Source organism: Chelonoidis abingdonii, chromosome 4, assembly GCF_003597395.2.
Source record: "Chelonoidis abingdonii isolate Lonesome George chromosome 4, CheloAbing_2.0, whole genome shotgun sequence".
Taxonomy (NCBI): Eukaryota; Metazoa; Chordata; order Testudines; family Testudinidae; genus Chelonoidis; species Chelonoidis abingdonii.
In genome coordinates this window covers 102930368-102949973 of record NC_133772.1, presented here as the reverse complement: position 1 = coordinate 102949973, position 19606 = coordinate 102930368, and the positions used below count along the sequence as shown (strand labels likewise).

The window sequence follows — 19606 nt, the reverse complement described above, 5'->3', positions numbered from 1 at the left end:
GAAGAACTCATCCATGTGCTCGGCGAAGAGTTTAGACCTTCAAAGGGAAGATCCTTGCCAGTGGTCTGCACCCCTCTGCGAAATACGAAGAGGTGAAGCCATGAAGCTTGTCTCATCACCACCGATGTTGCAATGGAGCAAGGAACCATGTCCGCAGAGTCCAAAGAGCCTTGCAGTGCTATATGGACCAGGAGTTGTCTATGCATCACCAGTGCCTGGAACTGTTCCTTTTTGTCGTCTGGGAAGAGCTGAGAGAATTCTTGAAATTTTGAATAGTTCATATGATTAAATGTGGGTAGGAGTGCCTCACAGTTAGCAATGTAGAACTGGACTGTAGATGAAGAGTATGCTTTATGACTGAAGAGGTCTAGCTTCTTCTAGTCCCTGTCACACGGGGTTGTCCTAGAGTGGTGGTATTGCCCCTTCTCTTATAGTGCATTGACCATGAGAGAACTTGGGAGTAGGGTGGGAGAACAGAAATTCAATGTCTTTACTGAAGACGTGGTATTTCTTATCCGCTTGCTTGCAAGTTGGTAGTATTGAAGCTGGGGTCTGCCAGATCACCTTGGCAGGGTCCAACAAGGTCTCTTGGTGCGTGGTGAATGAGGGTTGGTTGATAACTGTGCCAATGGTGACTGCTGTGTTGGAGAGGTACTGGAGCCAGGGTCTGAGACTGGATGCAGAGAGCTCTCCACTCATAAGAGTTTTACCCTCAGTTCATGGTCCTTTCTGGACTGGGCCTTCAACATGAGGCAGTGGGTACACTTCTGAGAGACATATCCCTCACCAAGACAGCATATGCACTGTGAATGACCGTCGCTTACAGGTATGGCCTTATGACATGAGAGGCACCTCTTGAAACCAGGGGATCTCCCAAGAAGGGAGAGCTTTCCAATGGGGAAGTGCATAGCAAAGGAAACCTATGCTAAGTTAAAGCATAATGGGGAGAAAAGAGCAAAGGAATTATTTTTTTTAAGTGGGAAGAAAAAGGAAACAGCTAATATCTATGAAATTATAATGGAAACACTACTATTACTAATGGATATGGATGTCTGAAGGGCTCTGCTCAAGATTCCATCCCAGATCAAAGACGGTTGAGAAGGAACTGAGGCGGTTGAACCACACAACGCTATATAGATGCCGCTCACGGTGCGAGATGGGGAGGAGTGCATGTGTGGCCCAACAGGCATAGCTACCGATGATCTCTGATCTCAGGTGCAGGGGATGCTACTGCACCCACAATGGAGCACCCACAGGGACACTATTCAAAGAAGAACTGATACTCTGTTTGCAAACTTCCAGTAAAGTCAATTTTGTGCTCGTTTCCTTATATGTATTTGCATTCAGTCATTATATGACTTTGGTTTAGACACCTCTCTCTCTAAAAGGAACGTAGAATCATTACAATTGTATTAAGATTCTACATTGGAAAGGAAAGAAATGCCCAGAGGAAAAGACCTGCCCCTCCTCACATCTGTGATTAAGAAGTGGTCCTTTGTACTTTATCTATTCCCTACAAACCTTCCAGCAATCCAAGATATCTATGAGTATACAGTATCTATTTATATATGGGGACCTGAGAACTATTAAACACTTTTGGTACAGTGAGTACATTATTTTTTTTAGCTCCTTTGGCAGCTGACTTTAAGTAAAGGATGGAAATGGATAAGGAGGAATTAATGTTCATCCTCCTTGAACATGGGATGCATGATTCAGACTTTAGCTATCTAATCAAAGGGATAAGATATGAACGATTCACTATAAGATTTCTGCAAGACAGGAAAACTTGATTTAGATTTAAAGTCAGTACAAGCTTCTCTATAGAGATACAAAAGCACAGCTTTTAAAACTTACTGTTAAAAATTGCCAGAAAAGCTAATTAAACACTCATCCTCCTGCTCCCCCCACCCCATTACAATGTAACTCTAGAGGAGAGGTCCCACAAGTCATAAATACTGAATGAGTGCAGTTGCCTACTAAAAGTAGGGTTGAATCCAACTTTGAGCAATTCAAAATACAAATTAAGATTTAAAATTAAGATTACAACACCCCAATTTTCAAGATATAAAAGTTTTAGTTTAACAGCACACATATTCTTCCATACCAGATGTAAAAGATTTTTCTAGACAAGTGATTGTAAAAGCTAACATTACTCATTTGATAAAAATAAGCTGTTTTAAAAATAGTTATTTTAATATACATAAGAAAGACATGTATCTCTCATAGAAGATGCATAATAAACCGGAAAGATATTAAATTCATTGCAAGGGACAATATTTCTTGAAAGTCATACTCTTGAATACATGCCATTCAGGTATATCACTACTTTAAAAAGCCTTTATATAACAATGTGGGTAATCAGAAATGCAAATAAATACAAGTTGAACCTCTCGAGTCCAGCACTCTCTGGTCTGGCAATATCTGTGGTCTGGCATGATTTTAGTTAGCCAGATGTCCGCTTATCATGGGTGAGGCCAAGTTTCCCATGGTCTGATAAAGTCCCACCAGTCCTGGCTCTCAGAATTCTGTGCTGTTATTTAGCTCTAATTTACCCCATAATATGTCTTCTAAGAGACCAGAGAGCAGTGGAAATGTTGGTAATTCTGTTAAGCATAAGCATGTGTCAATATCCATACGGCAAAAGGTGGAATTGCTGCAGAAACTGGAAAAGGGCACATTGGTACGTGCCTTGTGTGGGTTTTACAATGTATAGTCATCTACAGCGTATGATGTAAAGAAGCAAAAGAATCAAATCCTTAATTTTTTTTGCCAAAAGTGACAGTAAAAAAAAGTATGAATGTTCGTAAGACATTGAAGGAGGAGAAAAGCAGCGATTTAGATAGTGCACTTATACATTGGTTCAAGCTTCGTAGGAACGAAGATGTTAGCATTTCAGTTGAGAAGATGATGGCACAAGCAAAAATATTCCACAAAGAACTTAACCTGCAACATGACTGTGACTATTCACAAGGATGGTTAAAGAACTTTAAAAACAGGCATGGCATTTGTCTACATCGTGTGTGCAGTGAAAAAGGAGGACAGATATGGAAGCTGCCACTAAGTAAATCGACGAATTTGCAGTTATGGTTTGTCTACATTACCTGTTGGATTGACAGGCAGTGATCGATCTGGCAGGGATTGATTTAATCACGTTTAGTCTAGACACGGTAAGTTGACAGCCGAGCGCTCTCCTGTCAACTCTGGTACTCCACCAGGGTGAGAGGTGCAGGAGGAGTCGACGGGAGAGCGTCAGCTGTCGCCTTACTGAAGTGAAGACACCGTGGTAAGTAGATGTAAGTATGCTGAGTTCAGCTACGTTATTCATGTAGTTGAAGTTGCGTAATTTAGATCCATCTCCCCCCCTTCCCCCAGTGTAGACCAGGCCTTAGTTGCAAATTAGAAATTATCCCCAGAGCAGGTATACAATGCCAATGAAACTGCTCTCTATTGGTGTCGTGTGCCTAAAAAAAATGTTAGTTACTGATGCAGAGGGCCACCATCTAGTACGAAGGAGTAGGATGACGGTAACTGTCCTTGGTTGTAGCAATGCAGCAGGCACGTACAAATGCAAGCTCATGGTGATTGGGAAAAGTGTGAACCCAATGCATTCAAAGGGGTGAAAATATTCCCAGTGATATATCGTGGCAACAAAAAGGGATGGATAACGACTAATCTAGGTCTCAGGTGGTTTGAGAAATATTTTGTACCGAAGGCAAGAGCCCTCCATAGGTCTGGATTCAAAGTGCCAAACTGTGCTGATTTTTGACAATTGCTCTGTCCACCCTAAAAAACATAATAAGAACATAAGAACATAAAGCAGAGCTGCTTGTCAAAGATAATGTGGTGGGACTGTATTTATCCCCAAACTGTACTGCACTGATTCAGGACAGTCCTGATGTCAATGACGAGTCCAAGTTCGCTGGATTTCAGGTGTCTGAAAACCAAAAAATTGTTAGCGAGTTAATGGAGTATGCCAGCGGTATGTCTCACCCTGTAGTGCTTGAGCTGGCCAAGCATTTGGGAGAGGAAAATTTATTAGACTGGGTGGAAGTCGACAAAGATGGACCAATCGCTAGTCATATAATGGATGAAAAAATCATGCAAATGGTACAGCAGGGAAAAAACGAAAATAACGAAGATGCCAGTGATGTTGATGAAGATGACGAGGAGTATGTCGCAGAAAAAATTTCTATAGATAAATGCATTCGTTGGCAACAAATGTAATAGACGGTCTGGAGCAAAGACATTTCATTTCTGAGCAAGAGATCATGTCTCTCTACATGATACGAGAAAAACTCATTAAAGAAAAACCAAAATACATGAGAACAAGCCAAGCTGGAAGATTGGTTAAAGGTAGTGAAGAGGAGTGGTGAGCAGCACTTTACAGTAAAAAATCCTGTTGCCTCCACTTCATCTACCCCGGATATACCTACAGCAGAGACCCCGGATATAACTCAAATCTAATTTGAGTTAGCATTTCTTGTTATATCACTTTGGAAGCAGAATTCAGGCATCATTTTAGGTAAGTAAATTATAGATTTATCTGTATCATCATCTATTTCTTTTTCATATTATTTTATGTTTTTTACGCTTTATATACTTATTTCCTTGTGCCAATACAGTAAAATTGTATAACAACACTAACACTTTGTTATGAAGAGAGACGGTAAGCCTTGGCTAGGCGGCATTGCAAGCTCTGTTTTATTTATTCGCCTCAGCGAGATAAAAATAAAAAGAGACTCGCTTGCTAGACTACTGACCTCCCATGGTTCAGCAAATTCTCTGGTTCGGCACCGGTCAGTTCCCAAGGTTGCCGAACTAGAGAGGTTCAACCTGTATTGTTTCTTGAGGGAAAAATACATTTTCTGATTACTTTGTCTTAAAGTCATACATCCATGGATTACTTATGAGACATAAGAGGACAACTTACATGCAGTACCACTTGTCAAATCTCAAGTCATTTCCTAAAGGGTTTATAATTCTTTGTAATACTATAATAGTAGAGGGGAGGGCTGAAAACTCTCATTTCTTTGACAGTATAACATGTTATAACCATATTATCTTTTCTTAAGATGAATATTTTAACAAACTTTATAACACTGATTTAACTTGCAAACATTTAAGCAAGTTATCCCTAAACAATGAAAGTAACTACTCCGCACTAAGATTTATGGGTTAATTATCAAGAATTCTCTTAAAAAACAAAATCTTGAAGTTGTGACTCTTTATTTAGACCAATATCTAGGACAGTGGCTTTCAAACTGTGGGTCGCGACCCAGTACTGGGTCACGGAATGTAAGGAACTGGGTCGCAGCGCCTCTGGTCAGCATCACCGACTGGGCTGTTAAAAGTCCCGTCGACGGTGCTGCCTGGCTAAGGCAGGCTAATCCCTACTTGTTCTGACACCATGCTGCGCCCTGGAAGCGGCCAGAAGCACGTCCAGCTCCTAGCTGGGGGAGCGACACAGGACTCCATGCGCTGCCCCCTCCCCGAGCACTGGCCCGGCCAATGGGAGCTGGGGGGGTGGTGGCGGTGCTGCCTGCGAGCAAGAGGTGCACGGAGCCGCTGGCATGTCTCTGCCTAGGAGTCAGACCTTCTACTGGCCGTTTCCGGGGTGCAGCATGGTCTGCGGTGCCAGGACGGGCAGGAAGCCTGCCTAAGCACCCTACTGTACCGCCGACCAGGAGTTGCCTGAGGTAAGCCTGCACCCCAACCCCAAGCCCCAATCCTCTGCCCCAGCCCTAAGCCCCCCCAAACCCAGAACCCCTTCCTGCACCCCAAACTCCTCAACCTTGGCCACACTCCAGAGCCTGCACCCCCAGCCCAGAGCCCTGGCACCCTCCTGCACCCCAAGCCTCTGCCCCAGCCCAGAGCCTCCTCCCACACTCTGAACTCCTCATTCTTGGCCTTATCTGGCAGCCCTCACCCAAACTCTCTTCCCTAGCCCTAAGCCCTTCCCACACACCAAAACCCTCTGCCCCAGCTCCGTTGGGTCATGGTCATCAATAATTTTCTTCAACTGGGTCGCCAGAAAAAAGTTTGAAAACCACTGATCTAGGAAATATATGACACTTCTGAAAAGAAGGGAAATGTATTTTAAACCCTATTTTGTTAACATTAACCCAATGTTAAGACCCAAGACAATAGAACAAATCACTCTAAGGTCATCAACAAATGCAGTTACTGAACAAATGTGTTAAAATATTCTAAGAAAAAAATTCTATTATAGTCAACCAACCCAGGCATAAGTTAAAAACATTAGAGGGTAGCGTTACTGCCCCTAAGAACTGTTCTTCGGTTCCTGTTTCTGTTGAAAGGATCAGAAACCATAGGTATGGGGCTCATTTTTCCTTCCTGGTAGCTGTGCCTTTGGGAGAGGACAAGCAGCAGGAAGGAGAGTATTTGAGAAACACATAATACCATATTGAGGCAGATTTAAGAGCACTTTATATCTATTTTGCTCGGCAGAGTTCTGAAAGTCCACATGGCAAAAAAGCACGGCACTCTGAAATGTATTCCAGAATAATTTTAAATTACAATTGACAAAATAACATTTGTGGCCACTGGTAGTAGCAAAGCTTTTACATTTCACTTTATTTTAGTGTAGCATTTTATATTTAGCATGTGATTTGACTGTAGGTATTGTGGCAAATTGCCGGTACTGTTCTGCTGGGTCTCGCGCTTTCTCTTCTCTGAGGTAGGTTCAGGGCGCTATTGCTTGCCTCGAACCGGTTCTTAAATTACTCCAATAGTGTCCTTGGAGGAGGGAGTGGAGAGGGAGGGACCTGGGCCCCCTCTACTCCAGGTCCCAACCAGGGGCCCTGAGGGTGTGTGAACCACTTGACTTAGCGGTTCCTTCCCCTGGGTTACTTCCCTCTCCTACCCTTCAGTGTGAAGGGCTTCTTGCCTCCCTTCTACACAAGCCTGGTGCCCCTTACCTCGGGTTTCTTCTGGACTTCACAATCCACCGCAGCACTCCTCCAAACTTTCTATTTCTCTCTTATCAAACTCTTCTCTTCTCCAACTTCTGCAACCTGCCCTCTGCTCCAATCAAACCTTCCTCCTTCAACTCCCACACTGTCTGACTGAAGCAGGGGTTTTGATCACATGACTCAAGTCAGGTGCTCCAATTGGAGTCAGGTGTTCTAGTTAATCTAAAGCAAACCTTCCTTCCTTGGCAGGGAATAAGGCCCCCTGCTAACACTCTCATGCTGCCCTCTGGCCATGCTGTATCACAGTATATAATTTGCAATGATTAATACATCATTTCTATGTCGATAGTATTGTATCTAGTTTCTATGCAAGACAGACATTTATACCTATGTGCGTTTCACACATCTACTACGGGACTTAGCAGGTAAGAGTCCAATCCCTTAAATGGAGATTTCCTCAAGTTCTGTAGAAAAACATCAGCTTTTTAGCTTTCTTTTCTGTATCTTATCTTTTGCCAGAAGGACAAGTGGCTATTTTTGCCTGTTTTGGGGATGGAAGGACCCTATACATTAGAACATGAACAAAGGCCACACTAGTGTAATTCCATGTGTCATTCATTTTTCCTTATAGATCCAGTTTTAGTTTTCTACAATTGCTGCTTCTATTGCAAGCCCAAATATATGACATCCCCCAAAGGCTACTTCATGCTTCTCCTTTAGTAAGCTGAAAGGGAGTACTTGTTCAGCAAACTACTGGCAGCCTTTCACGTAGAGGTTAAAAGAGCTGCTCTTTGGGGCCTGCCTGGTCTCCACTGGCTTGGAGAATGGGATTCCTGATTTTGGTCCTGAACCCTAGTCTTCAACATGGCAGCAGTTCATGTTGTAAATCTCCACTCTAATAGTAGGGATTGAATCAATAACCCCCATGTTTTAATATGACCTAGTGAGACAGTCAACTATACCCTGAAATTATCTAAGTGATCTTGGCTATTCTCCATGGCAGTACAATGTGAGAATACCAAGCCAGCAAAAATAAAGTATATGAAATCTGAACTTTTCCAGACCAGTTCTTAAACTCGTAGACTGAGGAAGCTGAATATTTATTCAAAACCTTCCATTTTCACTCACTTGTCTGTGAGCCTTCTTTCTTAATTTAGGTTCTCCACCTTAATGCTCTGAGTGACACCTACTGGTAGATTATAGAAATATTATATGCAGCATCTTGCCTTTAGAAGTTACTACAAGGTCACCTATACTTTTCCTGAGAAACAACCTCCTTTTTCGGCTTCATTCATTGACTCTGTTAGCCAGAGAATTTGTTTTTACTGTTTGTGATTTAGCAGTCAATTACATTTACTACAGGCTAGTTTGTATGTTCAATTCTTTCTTGGCACTTGTTTTAGTTATTTCCCTGCACATCTCCACATAACTGATATTTAGGTGTGGGGAAGGTCTGCGGAAAAGCAAAATGATGTTGTTTTCCTGGGTTTGCCCAGCTCACCCCTCTGTGCAAGAGGTGGAGATGGAATGGTGGTAGGGTGACCAGATTAGCAAGTGTAAAAAATCGGGACGGGGTGGGAGGTAACAGGTGCCTATACAAGAAAAAGCCCCCCAAATGAGGATTGTCCCTATAAAATTGGAACATCTGGTCACCCTCAAGGGTGGGGGCAAGTGGCCCAGTTCTGAGCATCCCCAAAAGCATCAACTAACTAGTAGAGGGGGATAAAGTTCCTGCAAAGGGCGTAGCAATATTCTACATTGTATTTTTTAAAGCACATGGTTGTTTGAGGAATCTGGCGCATTCAATTTACAAAAATTTGCTCAGATGATTCTTAGATAGGATGATTTAGTAACACCCAGAGAAGATGAAGTCTATCACAGATAAGGAAATCCCCCTCATCTCCTCATCAGCTTGAACAACAGTTTTGTGAGATACACCACTACCTTGATATAATGCTGTCCTCGGGAGCCAAAAAAATCTTACCGCGTTATAGGTGAAACCACGTTATACTGAACTTGCTTTGATCCACCGAAGTGCACAGCCCCGCCCCCCGGAGCACTGCTTTACCGCGTTATATCCAAATTCGTGTTATATCAGGTGGCGTTATATCAAAGTAGAGGTGTATTACATTTGTATATCTGTATATTTCTTTTCCTGTACAAAATCCCACCTGAATTATAGGCAGAGAAAAAGTAGAAGAAATACAAATAATTTTTGAAAACACTAACATTTCCTAAACTAGTTGCCAGTAAAAACATGTGGTATATATAGAATACAGTAGAATGGTGTGATACAGAAGTTCAATTAGCATTTGTGAGTAATATGGGGCTCTGTCAAACTCGGTGACAAAACCTAGAAGTTGAATCACACAACACTATCACAAGTTATTTACATACAATAATGGCAGATTCCAGATAATGGAATTTTTTTAAGCAAATACTTCCTCCAGTGAGTGTCATTCTAGTTAGAGCAAGGCAAAGAAGCAAATCTTTGTCCCATAAGGGTTTGTTCTAATATTTTTCCAGTACAGAATGTGTTCAATGTTTCTCTTCTTCCTTTTCTTCCTTTCATTTTTGTTTGATTTTCAGGCTTGGTTTCTTTACTTCAGTGTCTCTCAGCATCTTTCTCTGCTTCTCTCTAACCACTCCATCTTTACTTCTACTTTCCCCTCCTTCCTTCTATTGACCTTCCTCTCCAATCTACTGCATCATCATGCCTTCTTTTCCCTAAACTCTCCAATTTTCCCCACTGCCAATCAAGAAAGGGGTTGCTGGTGGCAGGAAGCTGCGGTGGCCTGGCCTGGATTCCAACAGGAAAGAGGCAGTCCTAACCTGCAAACTGTTCTTCGACTTGGAAAGATCAAGAATTCCAATCCCCATCAGAGGAAAGGAATGAAATAGAACCACAGGAATATACTCTCTCTTTCAAGGATGAAGTGAGTTAGGCGGTGAACCATCTGGCTCTTTGGCTTTCCTCGCACACCTTGTTAAAATGTTGTCATTCCCCTCCCCCTGCCCAGCTGGCCCCTGCATCTTCCTTTTCCCTGTAACAGTGTGAGTATTTGGGGACACCTGTGCTACCAATGCAATATAGAAATCTGGAGTTGCCAAATTTGAAGATATGGTTATAGTTAGATCTATGAATGGGAAAAGTTTGTTATATTATTACATGCAAAAAACTATGTTAAAGAACATTAAGGTTGCAAAACTCAAGCACTCAGAAGTTACCAAATGACAGTATTAAAGTTACCTGTGAAATCTTAATTTGGCTCCCTTGTGAAGATGCATTGTAACATAATCTTTAAATACATCACAAACTAGTAATCTGATCAAATTATTTTTGACTCCAGACTCCTATATAAACAAAACAATAACTGTGAAAATTGTTACAGCTTAAATCAAAATACAGTATTATTTGCTGCTACATTAACAACATGATGTGGCAGCAATATGATGTGTATCAGAATTGAAAAGATCTGGTTTTCCATCTCTCTCTGCTTAAAATGAATATAATTATACTCACTGGATTTGACTTCATCTCCATAAGGTTGTCTAGGATACGTGTGACTGGTAGATTCTGTGGAAGAGAATTTGAAACCAGTGAGTTGCAAAAATATTTACTAAGAAATATGCAGAAGCTGTTCTGCAGCCCAACCATATTATATGGAATATTGAATTTTGTAATTTACAGCACACTCAAATCTCTTACTTTGAGCTGCTTTACTGTAATGTTCTGTAGGGAAAATAACTGTTCTAGGTTATTTTATGTACAGAATAGTTAATAGGTCCAGAAATTTTAAAGTAACTCAAATAAATACCGATGATTTTTTAAAAGGGGTAGGTAAAATTGCTTTTTAAAGAGTAACTATATACTTGCAGTATAAATGACTTATTTTAGATTAAAATGAAATGAAATAATGAAGAACTAGAGTAAAATTTCCATAGAACAGTGCATCTCCTAGAGCAGACTACATTTGAGAAACATGCTCCTTCCCTTTCTTTTGCTACTCTTCCTTGGTCAAATAAGCAGCTGCCTCCAGCAAACAGATTAAAATTTCAAATCATAAGACTTATACAAATCAAATCACAAGATTTATACAAGTTCACGTACCACATTCTTGAAATTGTTTGCCATACCATAGGCCTAGTGATCTTGGTCTTATTTAGCAGTTTTTAAGCAGGCAAGGACATGCTTTAAAAACTTGATTTGTTTAAAAAATCCACAGTTTGCTTCTCTAGATATACAGGAATTCTTTTTTTTCAAAATTGTGGCTGAATCCTTAGCTGCATTCAGTAAGCTGAGGCAGGAGCCATTTGCAACTTCTGGATTCTAGGGCCTGTTCTATCCACTGCACAGTTTAGGGCAGTCTTAGATTATTTTGGCTTGTAACAGTCCCTAAAGACTGATACGAGGGCTGAGGACGGCAACAACCGCCCTCCAATCTGGTGCAACCAGAATATTCCTGAGGAGGGGGCCCAGAGCTCTCCCTTTACTACACCTGCTTCCAGCCCTGAGCTCTCCCCCACCACTTCCCCATACCGAGGCCTGAACTCTCATGCTGCCCCTGCAACCAGAACTGTGCTCTCCCCAGCTCCACACATACTCCCCTCCTGCTGACCCTCACTCTTCCCCACACATTACCCAGTACCCAGATAGGTGGTTAGGTTGAAGAGCACCATACCCACTAGGGGCCAGGCAGTTCAGCCCCAGATCCTACCCTCCTTCTACATCTCTGTTGTCCCAGGAAGCACCAAAAGCTTGCATCCTGTCCTTCCACCCTCCTGGTGCCCCCTGGTCTGCTTCTCCCTGGGGGTGCCCAATTTCCATGGGTGCCAAAAGGAGTACAAGAGTGGGGAATAGGATAGCTGTGGGACAAGGAAAAGGCCAACATCTTCTGTTAGGAATTACAAAAGTTAACAAAATATACTATCAAGTTTATGAAAGACATTTATTTGTTAATATCCGGTTCTTTCATCATTCATGGCACAGATGTTCTCTGTACAAAGAACAAACAGAAGTTCCATGTACATTTGCAACACTGGCAGAAGATATAACTACTAAGTGAAGACAATGCTGACACAATAAATGGTTAACACTTTTATGTAACGTGTGCTGCTGTTGAGCTTCTACTGTAGGCCAAACTAGCTGAATTTCAGGAAATGTGTTCAGCCAGCTGAAGGATCTGATATCCAAGTGTATTTACAAAGTTCTTTTCTAAAGGCCAACACAAATATAAGCCTGGAGTAGGAACTCAGCTGGGTAGCTTTAATTCTACTTGCCTGGGATTAGCTAAAAAAGGACTTAAATCTCATCCTGCAAAATAAGATCCTCCAGATTCTCTTGATATTTTTGGTCCTAATTCTATTTCAATATCAGTGCAATATATAATTAGCTGTGTGTGTTTATTCAAATATTAATCTTTTTTATCTAACTCATTTGTAAAAAAAGCAATCTACTGAACGTTTTACCATTACTCTATACTGCTTCATTGTCTTTACTGTATCAAGTGTAAAGCTCTCGGTGAAAGACGGAAGGTTTTTTTAAAATTATTATTATTACAGTACAATATACCCAAATCAAAAGCCAATTCAACAATACAGGATGGGATTCTCAGTGAAATCTACGATCTTTATCCATTCAATATTAAACATGCCTTATAATTCAAGTTTTAGCTGTATTTACTTTCTGTATTGCTAAATTTGCCATAAACACACCACATACAGGTGGCAATATACATGTGCCATATAAAATGTACCATGTGGTTCTGCACTTTATCATACAAATTTGATTGCCTCATCTGCATTCTGCTCACTAATCCATAAAACTGAGGCATAACAAATGAAATACAAGAGGCAATGAGAAGGCCAGGAGCAAGTGACAAGGAAATAGAAACACAGGACAAAAGATTTTTTCTTTAAACTAAATACTACAATGTTATAGCATCAGGAAAACAGTGAATCTCAAGGTTAAAAGATAGCAACAAGGTCCTTTCCAAATTGTTTTAAGCCATTTTTGGTCATGAACCTCAAACTTTGGAGAACCATCTATCATAAGCCTAACTCCCAAATCTGAACCTTAGCGTCCAAAATGTGGGTGCCTAGCATGAACCTCCAAGCTTAATTACCAGCTTGGATCTTATCTCACTGCCACCAGATAGAATTACAGCGCCTGCCCGCTCGGGTCCCCAACTATCCCTGGGGACCCAAGACTCAGAGTCCTGACGTCTTACACAAGAATCACCCCCTTCCCTTTCCTGCTCTCTCTCCCACCCCATACTTTCCTCTCTTGGGCTAACCTGGAGTACTGATGCAATCTCTTTACATCACATACCAAGAGCATGTTCTCCTCTATTTCACAAGAGACCCCAATACAAGGAAACAGAACTGATTCTTCTCTCTCTATCACCCTCCCACAATTTCCCTGGTGCTGCAAGGAGTTTCACCCTCCATAGATCTAACAAAGCGCATTCCCTCTCCCTTCGTTCCTTAGCCTCCCAGAGAGCAAAAACTCAAACAAGTCTTAAAAAGAAAACTTTATATAAAAAGAAAGAAAAAGATATAAGAATTAATCTCTGCATCAAGTGACAATACAGGGCTATTGCTATAAGAAAAATAGGAATAACAGTCTGATTCCAAAAAGATATCCTTTGAAAATCCAGCAAGTACACACATGTAAATACAACCAAACCAAAAACGCCCTACATTTGTTTTCTATCTGTACTTACAATTTGGAACAGAGATTAGAAGATAGAAAGACCTTCTCATAGCTGAGAGACAGACTAAAGACTCAGACCCCAAAATTCCCTTCCCTGACTTTAGAAATCCAGTTTTCTGATTTTTGGTCCTCTAGGGAGGTGATGTGAGTTTCCTTTGTTAACCAATCTTACGCGTAAAAAACAAATTAACCTTTAGCCTAATCTGCTTTATGACCCATCCATCTGAAGGCAATGACAACGATGTGAACCAAAGTGGTAAGACTTAAGATAGGAATGGGAATCTGGAGATGCTAGATGCTGTGCCTATAATTGAACAACAACACAAATAAAGCCCAACTCAGGTTCAAAACATAGGTAATCTAACGCTGGAATCTGATAAAAACAAGCATAAAAGTATGTTAGCTGATGTACCCTCAAAGGGTGAAACCAACTAAATGCATCCAAAGACTGTGCTGGAAGAGAGCGTAAAATTCACTTTGGAGATCTGCTAGAGGAAGGCAAAGGATCAGAGGGAAAAAGACAGTCCAGTGATTACGCCTAGGACTTTTAAAAACCTGGATTGAATTCCTGCTCCCACTAGAGATTCCTGATGTGTCATGTGGTTCGCTTTCTCTGATGCCTCAACTTCTTCTTCCCGAATGGGCGATTCAATAGGCACGTCACCTCCTAAGTCTCACAGGGAAGTTAGATGAGAGATAACTATTAGAGTGCTTAACGACGTGTCTTTCTTTCTGTTTTCACCAGGAAGATTTGGTGGATGATTGATGTGTACATAGTAAATCCAGTGAAAATGAGGTACGTATCAGGTCGTTAAACAATAGCGGAAAGAAAATGTTAAAAATTATTCAGAGAATAGATTTTTTCAAGTCACCCATGCCTAACAAAATGATTCTAGAAACTCAAGGAGGTCTGTGGGGGAGATCTCGTGAGCATTAGCTATTTTTTAAATGTTTCAGGCAGTAGCAGCCATGCTTAGTCTGTATCAGCAAATTGAAAGGAGTAACTTGTGGCACCTTAAGCGATGAAAATTTTATTTCAGCATAAGCTTTTGTGGGCTACAGCTAGACTGGAACATCCAGTAAGAAGATATTTATACATTTACAAAGAACATGACCGGTTGAAGTACCCATACCACTGTTACGAGGCTATTAAAGAGAGCTATTGCTCAAATACATTTGTTAGTGTAGTCTCTAAGTGCCACAAGTACTCCTGTTATTTTTGAATGTCATGGAAGATAGGATAGATTCCAGAGACTTATTCAAAGGGCAAAATATAGTGCCAACCTATAAAAGGGAATAAGGGACAACTCAGGGATTCAAGACCAGTCAGCTTACTTCTGTACCTGGAAAGATAATGGAGAAATAATACGCAACAATTTGCACACATCTTAGACAGAAATAAGGTGATAAGTAACAGTCAGCATGGATTTGTCAAGAATAAAATCATGTCAAACCAACCCGATAGCTTTCTTGACAAGGTAACAAGGCCTTGTTGGATAAGAGGGACATGGTAGACGTTGGTATACGTTGGCTTTACTAAAGCAGTTTGATGCTGTCTTCACGTGACCTTCTCATGAACAACCTCGGGAAATGCAACCTAGCATGAAGCTACATATTAAGATGGTGCATAATTGCGTTGGAAAACCATTCCTAGAGAAGTCGTTAATTAGTGGTTCAAGGGCATCCACATACTGGGAGGGTCCCGCCGGGATCAGTTCTGGGGCCTCCAGTTCTTGTTCAAAATCTTCAGCCAGATTGTAGATAATTGGATAGAAAGTACATTTATAAAGAGTCTGCGTGATACGAGCATGGGTTGTGGCCAAGTCTTTGGAGGCATAGGATTATTAATCCAAATGATCTGGAGAACTGGGGCTGAGTAAATACGGATGACATTGCAATTAAGGACAAATGCAAAGTACTCCATCTTGAGGAAGGAACAATCAGGGTTGCCACACATACAAATGGGAATACTTGGCCTAGGAAGAGTACTGTGGAAGGAATCTGAGGCATCATAGTGGGCAATATGCCGAATGAGAGTCAAAACCCCCAACTTCATTCCGGGATGTCATTAGCGGGACTGTTTCGTGAGCAAGACCGAGAGTAATCTTCTGCTTACTCCATGCTAATTAGCTTAATTGGAGTATTGTGTCCAGTTCTGTGGCACCACATTTCAGGAAAGATTGTGCGACAAATGGAGAAAGTTCAGAGAGGCACAAATTATTAAGGTCTAGAAAACTGACTATGAGGGATGGATTGAAAAACTGGTTTGTTTAGTCTGGAAGAGAAGGTTGAGAGGGCACTAAGTTTTCACGTACATAAAAAGTTTTACAGGGAGGAGGGAGAAAATTGACAAGAAGCAGGGCTCTTAAACTGCAGCAAGGGAAGGTTAAGTTTAAGCTGTCGGGTGGTTAAGCATTGGAATAAATTGTCTAGGGAGATTTTGGAATCTCTATCATTGGAGATTTTTAAGAACAGGTTAGACAAACACCTGTCAGGGACGGTCTAGATAATACTTAGTACTGCCATAAGTGCAAGGGACTGGACTAGAGGACCTCTCCAATCCTATGAGTCTATAATTAAAACTATGAGGAGGCCATATCAATAGCTGGATAGCTTCCCCACTAGAATGAGGAGAAACAGTAGAAAAATGTTTGAGGAAGAAAGAAAAAGCAGAGTTGGAATGGACTGATAATGATACTGATATAAAACAAATATAAGAAGGCACAAGACTTAAATTGAGGTTTAGAGTGTAGTCTCTCTGCGAGGAGATATATTCTGCATAACTCACATGAAAATGTTTGATTTTGATGTAACTTAAATAAGAGGGTTTGACAACACTCAAGTTCCTCAAACTCTGAGGGAAATGTTTGGGATCACAGGTGCTGGAACTAGGTTTCAAGTGGTTTCCATCATATACAGGGTTTACAGTTTTGTTCAATAGCTATCAGTACCCGCCACTATAAAAAAGTTTCAGCACCTATGTTTGGGAAAAAAGAAATCTAAAGAGGTTAGAACAGGGTCTTGATATCTGGAACTCTGCCACTGATTTTCTGTGGGGTTTTTTTTGTTTTCATTTTGCTTTTAGCACCTTACCAAATCTTTCTGTTCCTCTCTAACTATTTGTATAACTTTTTCTCATTTTCTTAATTTTAACCCTGGTTTATTTTTATTATAAAAGCATCATTATGAGAGTCAGAAAAATATTTGAAGTTAAATTTGAGATAAATATAAAACTAGTACCAAAAATGTAAAATTGACTACTAATCAGCAAGTTGAAATGTATATGGAAAAAATTTCAAATTCCTAATGGGGCAAAGTTATACAATATTGCCATGAAATAGAAAGCTACTGGTTATCATTTACAAAGGCATTATTCTTTTCTAGCTCTTCAGACAGTTTGGTTTGAACAAGTATTAAAATTAAAAAGGAAAAAAATGGTTAAACCAATAGAAAATAACCTAACTATGCTTATATAACTTCAGTAAAAGTGACTTCTTTTTAAAAGAATGGATATGAATGATGACAGGAACAAGCAAAATGTTAAATTAACTATTACCATATAATTTATGTTTTAAAAGCACACATCTAGAAAAGTGAAATGATTGGTAACATTTGTATGTCTTATTCAGTTATGACAGGACTGGATATTATTTCTTTATATTATTTTCCATAATTCTTTGTTTTACATGAATTAGAAACACAACAGAAGTATTAATTTGTATAGTACCCACCATAAAAGAAGTCTGAGAACAATAGACTTCTTATTCACTTTTCTTACATTAACCTTACTAATATTAGGCAGCTTATGTGAATTTGTTTGTTATTTTTGCTGAACGTTATTTAACTGGCACTAAAGATGTTAACACAAAGTTGTAATTAAATTCCTGCTTATGACACTAGCCAGCCTGCAAAGTTTACTGTAACTGTTAAGTGACGTAATTTTATTAACTCATGTTTACATTTGATTACATTTACATTTGTTGTGCTTAAATTGTTTGTGATTAAGCTAATTTTTCACCACTGGATAGTACTGATGAGTTAAATCTGGCATTTTACTTTTTAGCAGGTTTACAGAGCCCATAATCTTATCTCGAATACCATAAGTAGAAGCGGGCTTCTTGCTATTATTTAACATTTATAATCCAATAGCATCTAGAAGTTGTTGTCAAACTCAAGTTCCAGGCACAGTGCAAATGAAGATAGATATGATGACCTGCTCTAAAGAACTTGCAGTTTAAGAAGGTAAGTAGCATATTAATCTTGGGAGAAAGGGAGGTAAATATGCACAATCTACGGCGACAGCAGCTAGAGATTAAAAACTCACACACATTTGTTATTTTACTTCTTTTTTGTTTTAGAATTATTTAAATACAACTTTCACCAACTACCCCTGGTCTTAGTCATTCCAAGTGGCAGATTTCTTGTATGCGTTGTGGCAGAAATAGGGCCTGAGTAGAGAACTGAGGGAAGAAAGGACAGTAGCCTTACAGGTTAGTTCAAGGGTGATGGTGATAATTATTAGTAAACATTACTAATTACTAAACATTAGTAAAACAATATTATGGTAATGTCCAATCCCCACTGCACTGGAAACACTCTGGACACAAATAAGAGATCATGCCTGCCCTGGTGGGCCTTCAGTATAGTACACCCAAAACACACATGTATGTTGATGAATTGGCATAGCTTCATTCATTATGTTGTTTTTATTTTACTTTTCAATTTTTTAAACTGGAAGTGGAGGTGGAGTGAATGGCAAGAATGGGGAAGTTAGTAGGAGTAAAGGAACAGGAAAAGGAAGGAAAGGGAAGAGGGACAGTCACAGCTTATCACCTGCCTAGCTATAACTGGACATCACAGCAGAAATGAGGGATTTAAAGAGTACATGGTAAGCAGCTGTATAGATTATCATGGAGCTTCCCAGGCAAAAGGGGCATATGGATGTTTGTGGGAGGTGCAGACAGAGCTCACATCACTGATGGAACGGGAATTTGGGGTATGAGAAGAAAGCATAATACAAAACAAGGAATGGAAAAGTATGGGACAGAATTAAAGGGTGTGCAGATACAATTGTGACGAGCAGGATACAAGTACCTAAACAGAATAGAATGTCTTGAATGTTAGAACAAGAAGCATGAATTTGATTCGGTGGAAGAATGAAAGCCAGCTGTGGAATCCTAAAAGGGAAGCAATGTTGTCCAAGTGACAGACAAGGAAGATGATCTTAGCAACCTTGTTTGGGTAGACTGGGGGGTAGTGATGTGGTTGTAAGGGAGAAGTGGTTGCAGTACTCAGGATGAGGGCCTGAGCAAGACTTACAATAAACTCAGGGAGAATTTAGACAATGACTGAATTGACAATGTCTTGCTGAAAGAATATATATCAGAAAAGGAAATTCCAAGGTATAAGTTAAATATAAATTAAATTGAAAAAAGTTGAGCAAAAAAGAATATAAATCCCTGAGTGCTGCCCAAGGGGGAAAAAAAGGCTAAGATTAAAACAAATGCCTCCCACAACCCCCTCCCTGCAGCATGCTTAACTATCATGCAAAAAAGACATCTTATTTGGCTATCCCAAGGAGTCTTAACATATACACTATTGGGCACAAGAGTTAAAAGCCAGTTCAGAAACCTTATAAAATTGCATTTTACAGCTTTTCAAACAGTCAGTAAATCTCCAAAACAAAAAAGCGAGACAGTAAGTTCTGTTTCAACTTGTTGTCAACAAAGCTATTAGGTTTTAAAGCTAGGTATGTGTAGAAGCTTATGTAATTTCCCTCAAGAAGTCAGTCATAGTGGGTTTCATATAAAATATCACTATTAGACATTGTTGCAAGAAATAAATGTTTTAAAGAGGTCTTTGGCAAACAATGTAAAAGCAGTACTTCTGAATTTTCTTAATTATAAATATTTCATTATGTCGTACAGATCTTAACTGTATAATCTAATGCATAACCTAT

The 19606-nt window shown here is 40.1% G+C and overlaps 1 protein-coding gene across 3 annotated transcripts in view; it reads right to left on the bottom strand.

The window, feature by feature from the left end:
- SCFD1 (sec1 family domain containing 1) overlaps positions 1 to 19606 on the bottom strand; it is a 152399-nt gene that overhangs the window by 33678 nt on the left and 99115 nt on the right. For 2 of the 3 annotated variants that reach the window (XM_075065500.1, XM_075065501.1), the window contains exon 20: positions 10456 to 10509. In XM_075065500.1, the coding sequence (XP_074921601.1) occupies positions 10456 to 10509 (54 nt within the window). Of the gene's footprint in view, positions 1 to 10163; positions 10287 to 10455; positions 10510 to 19606 lie in introns of those variants that run through there. The other variant, XM_032796638.1, reaches the window with a different exon arrangement.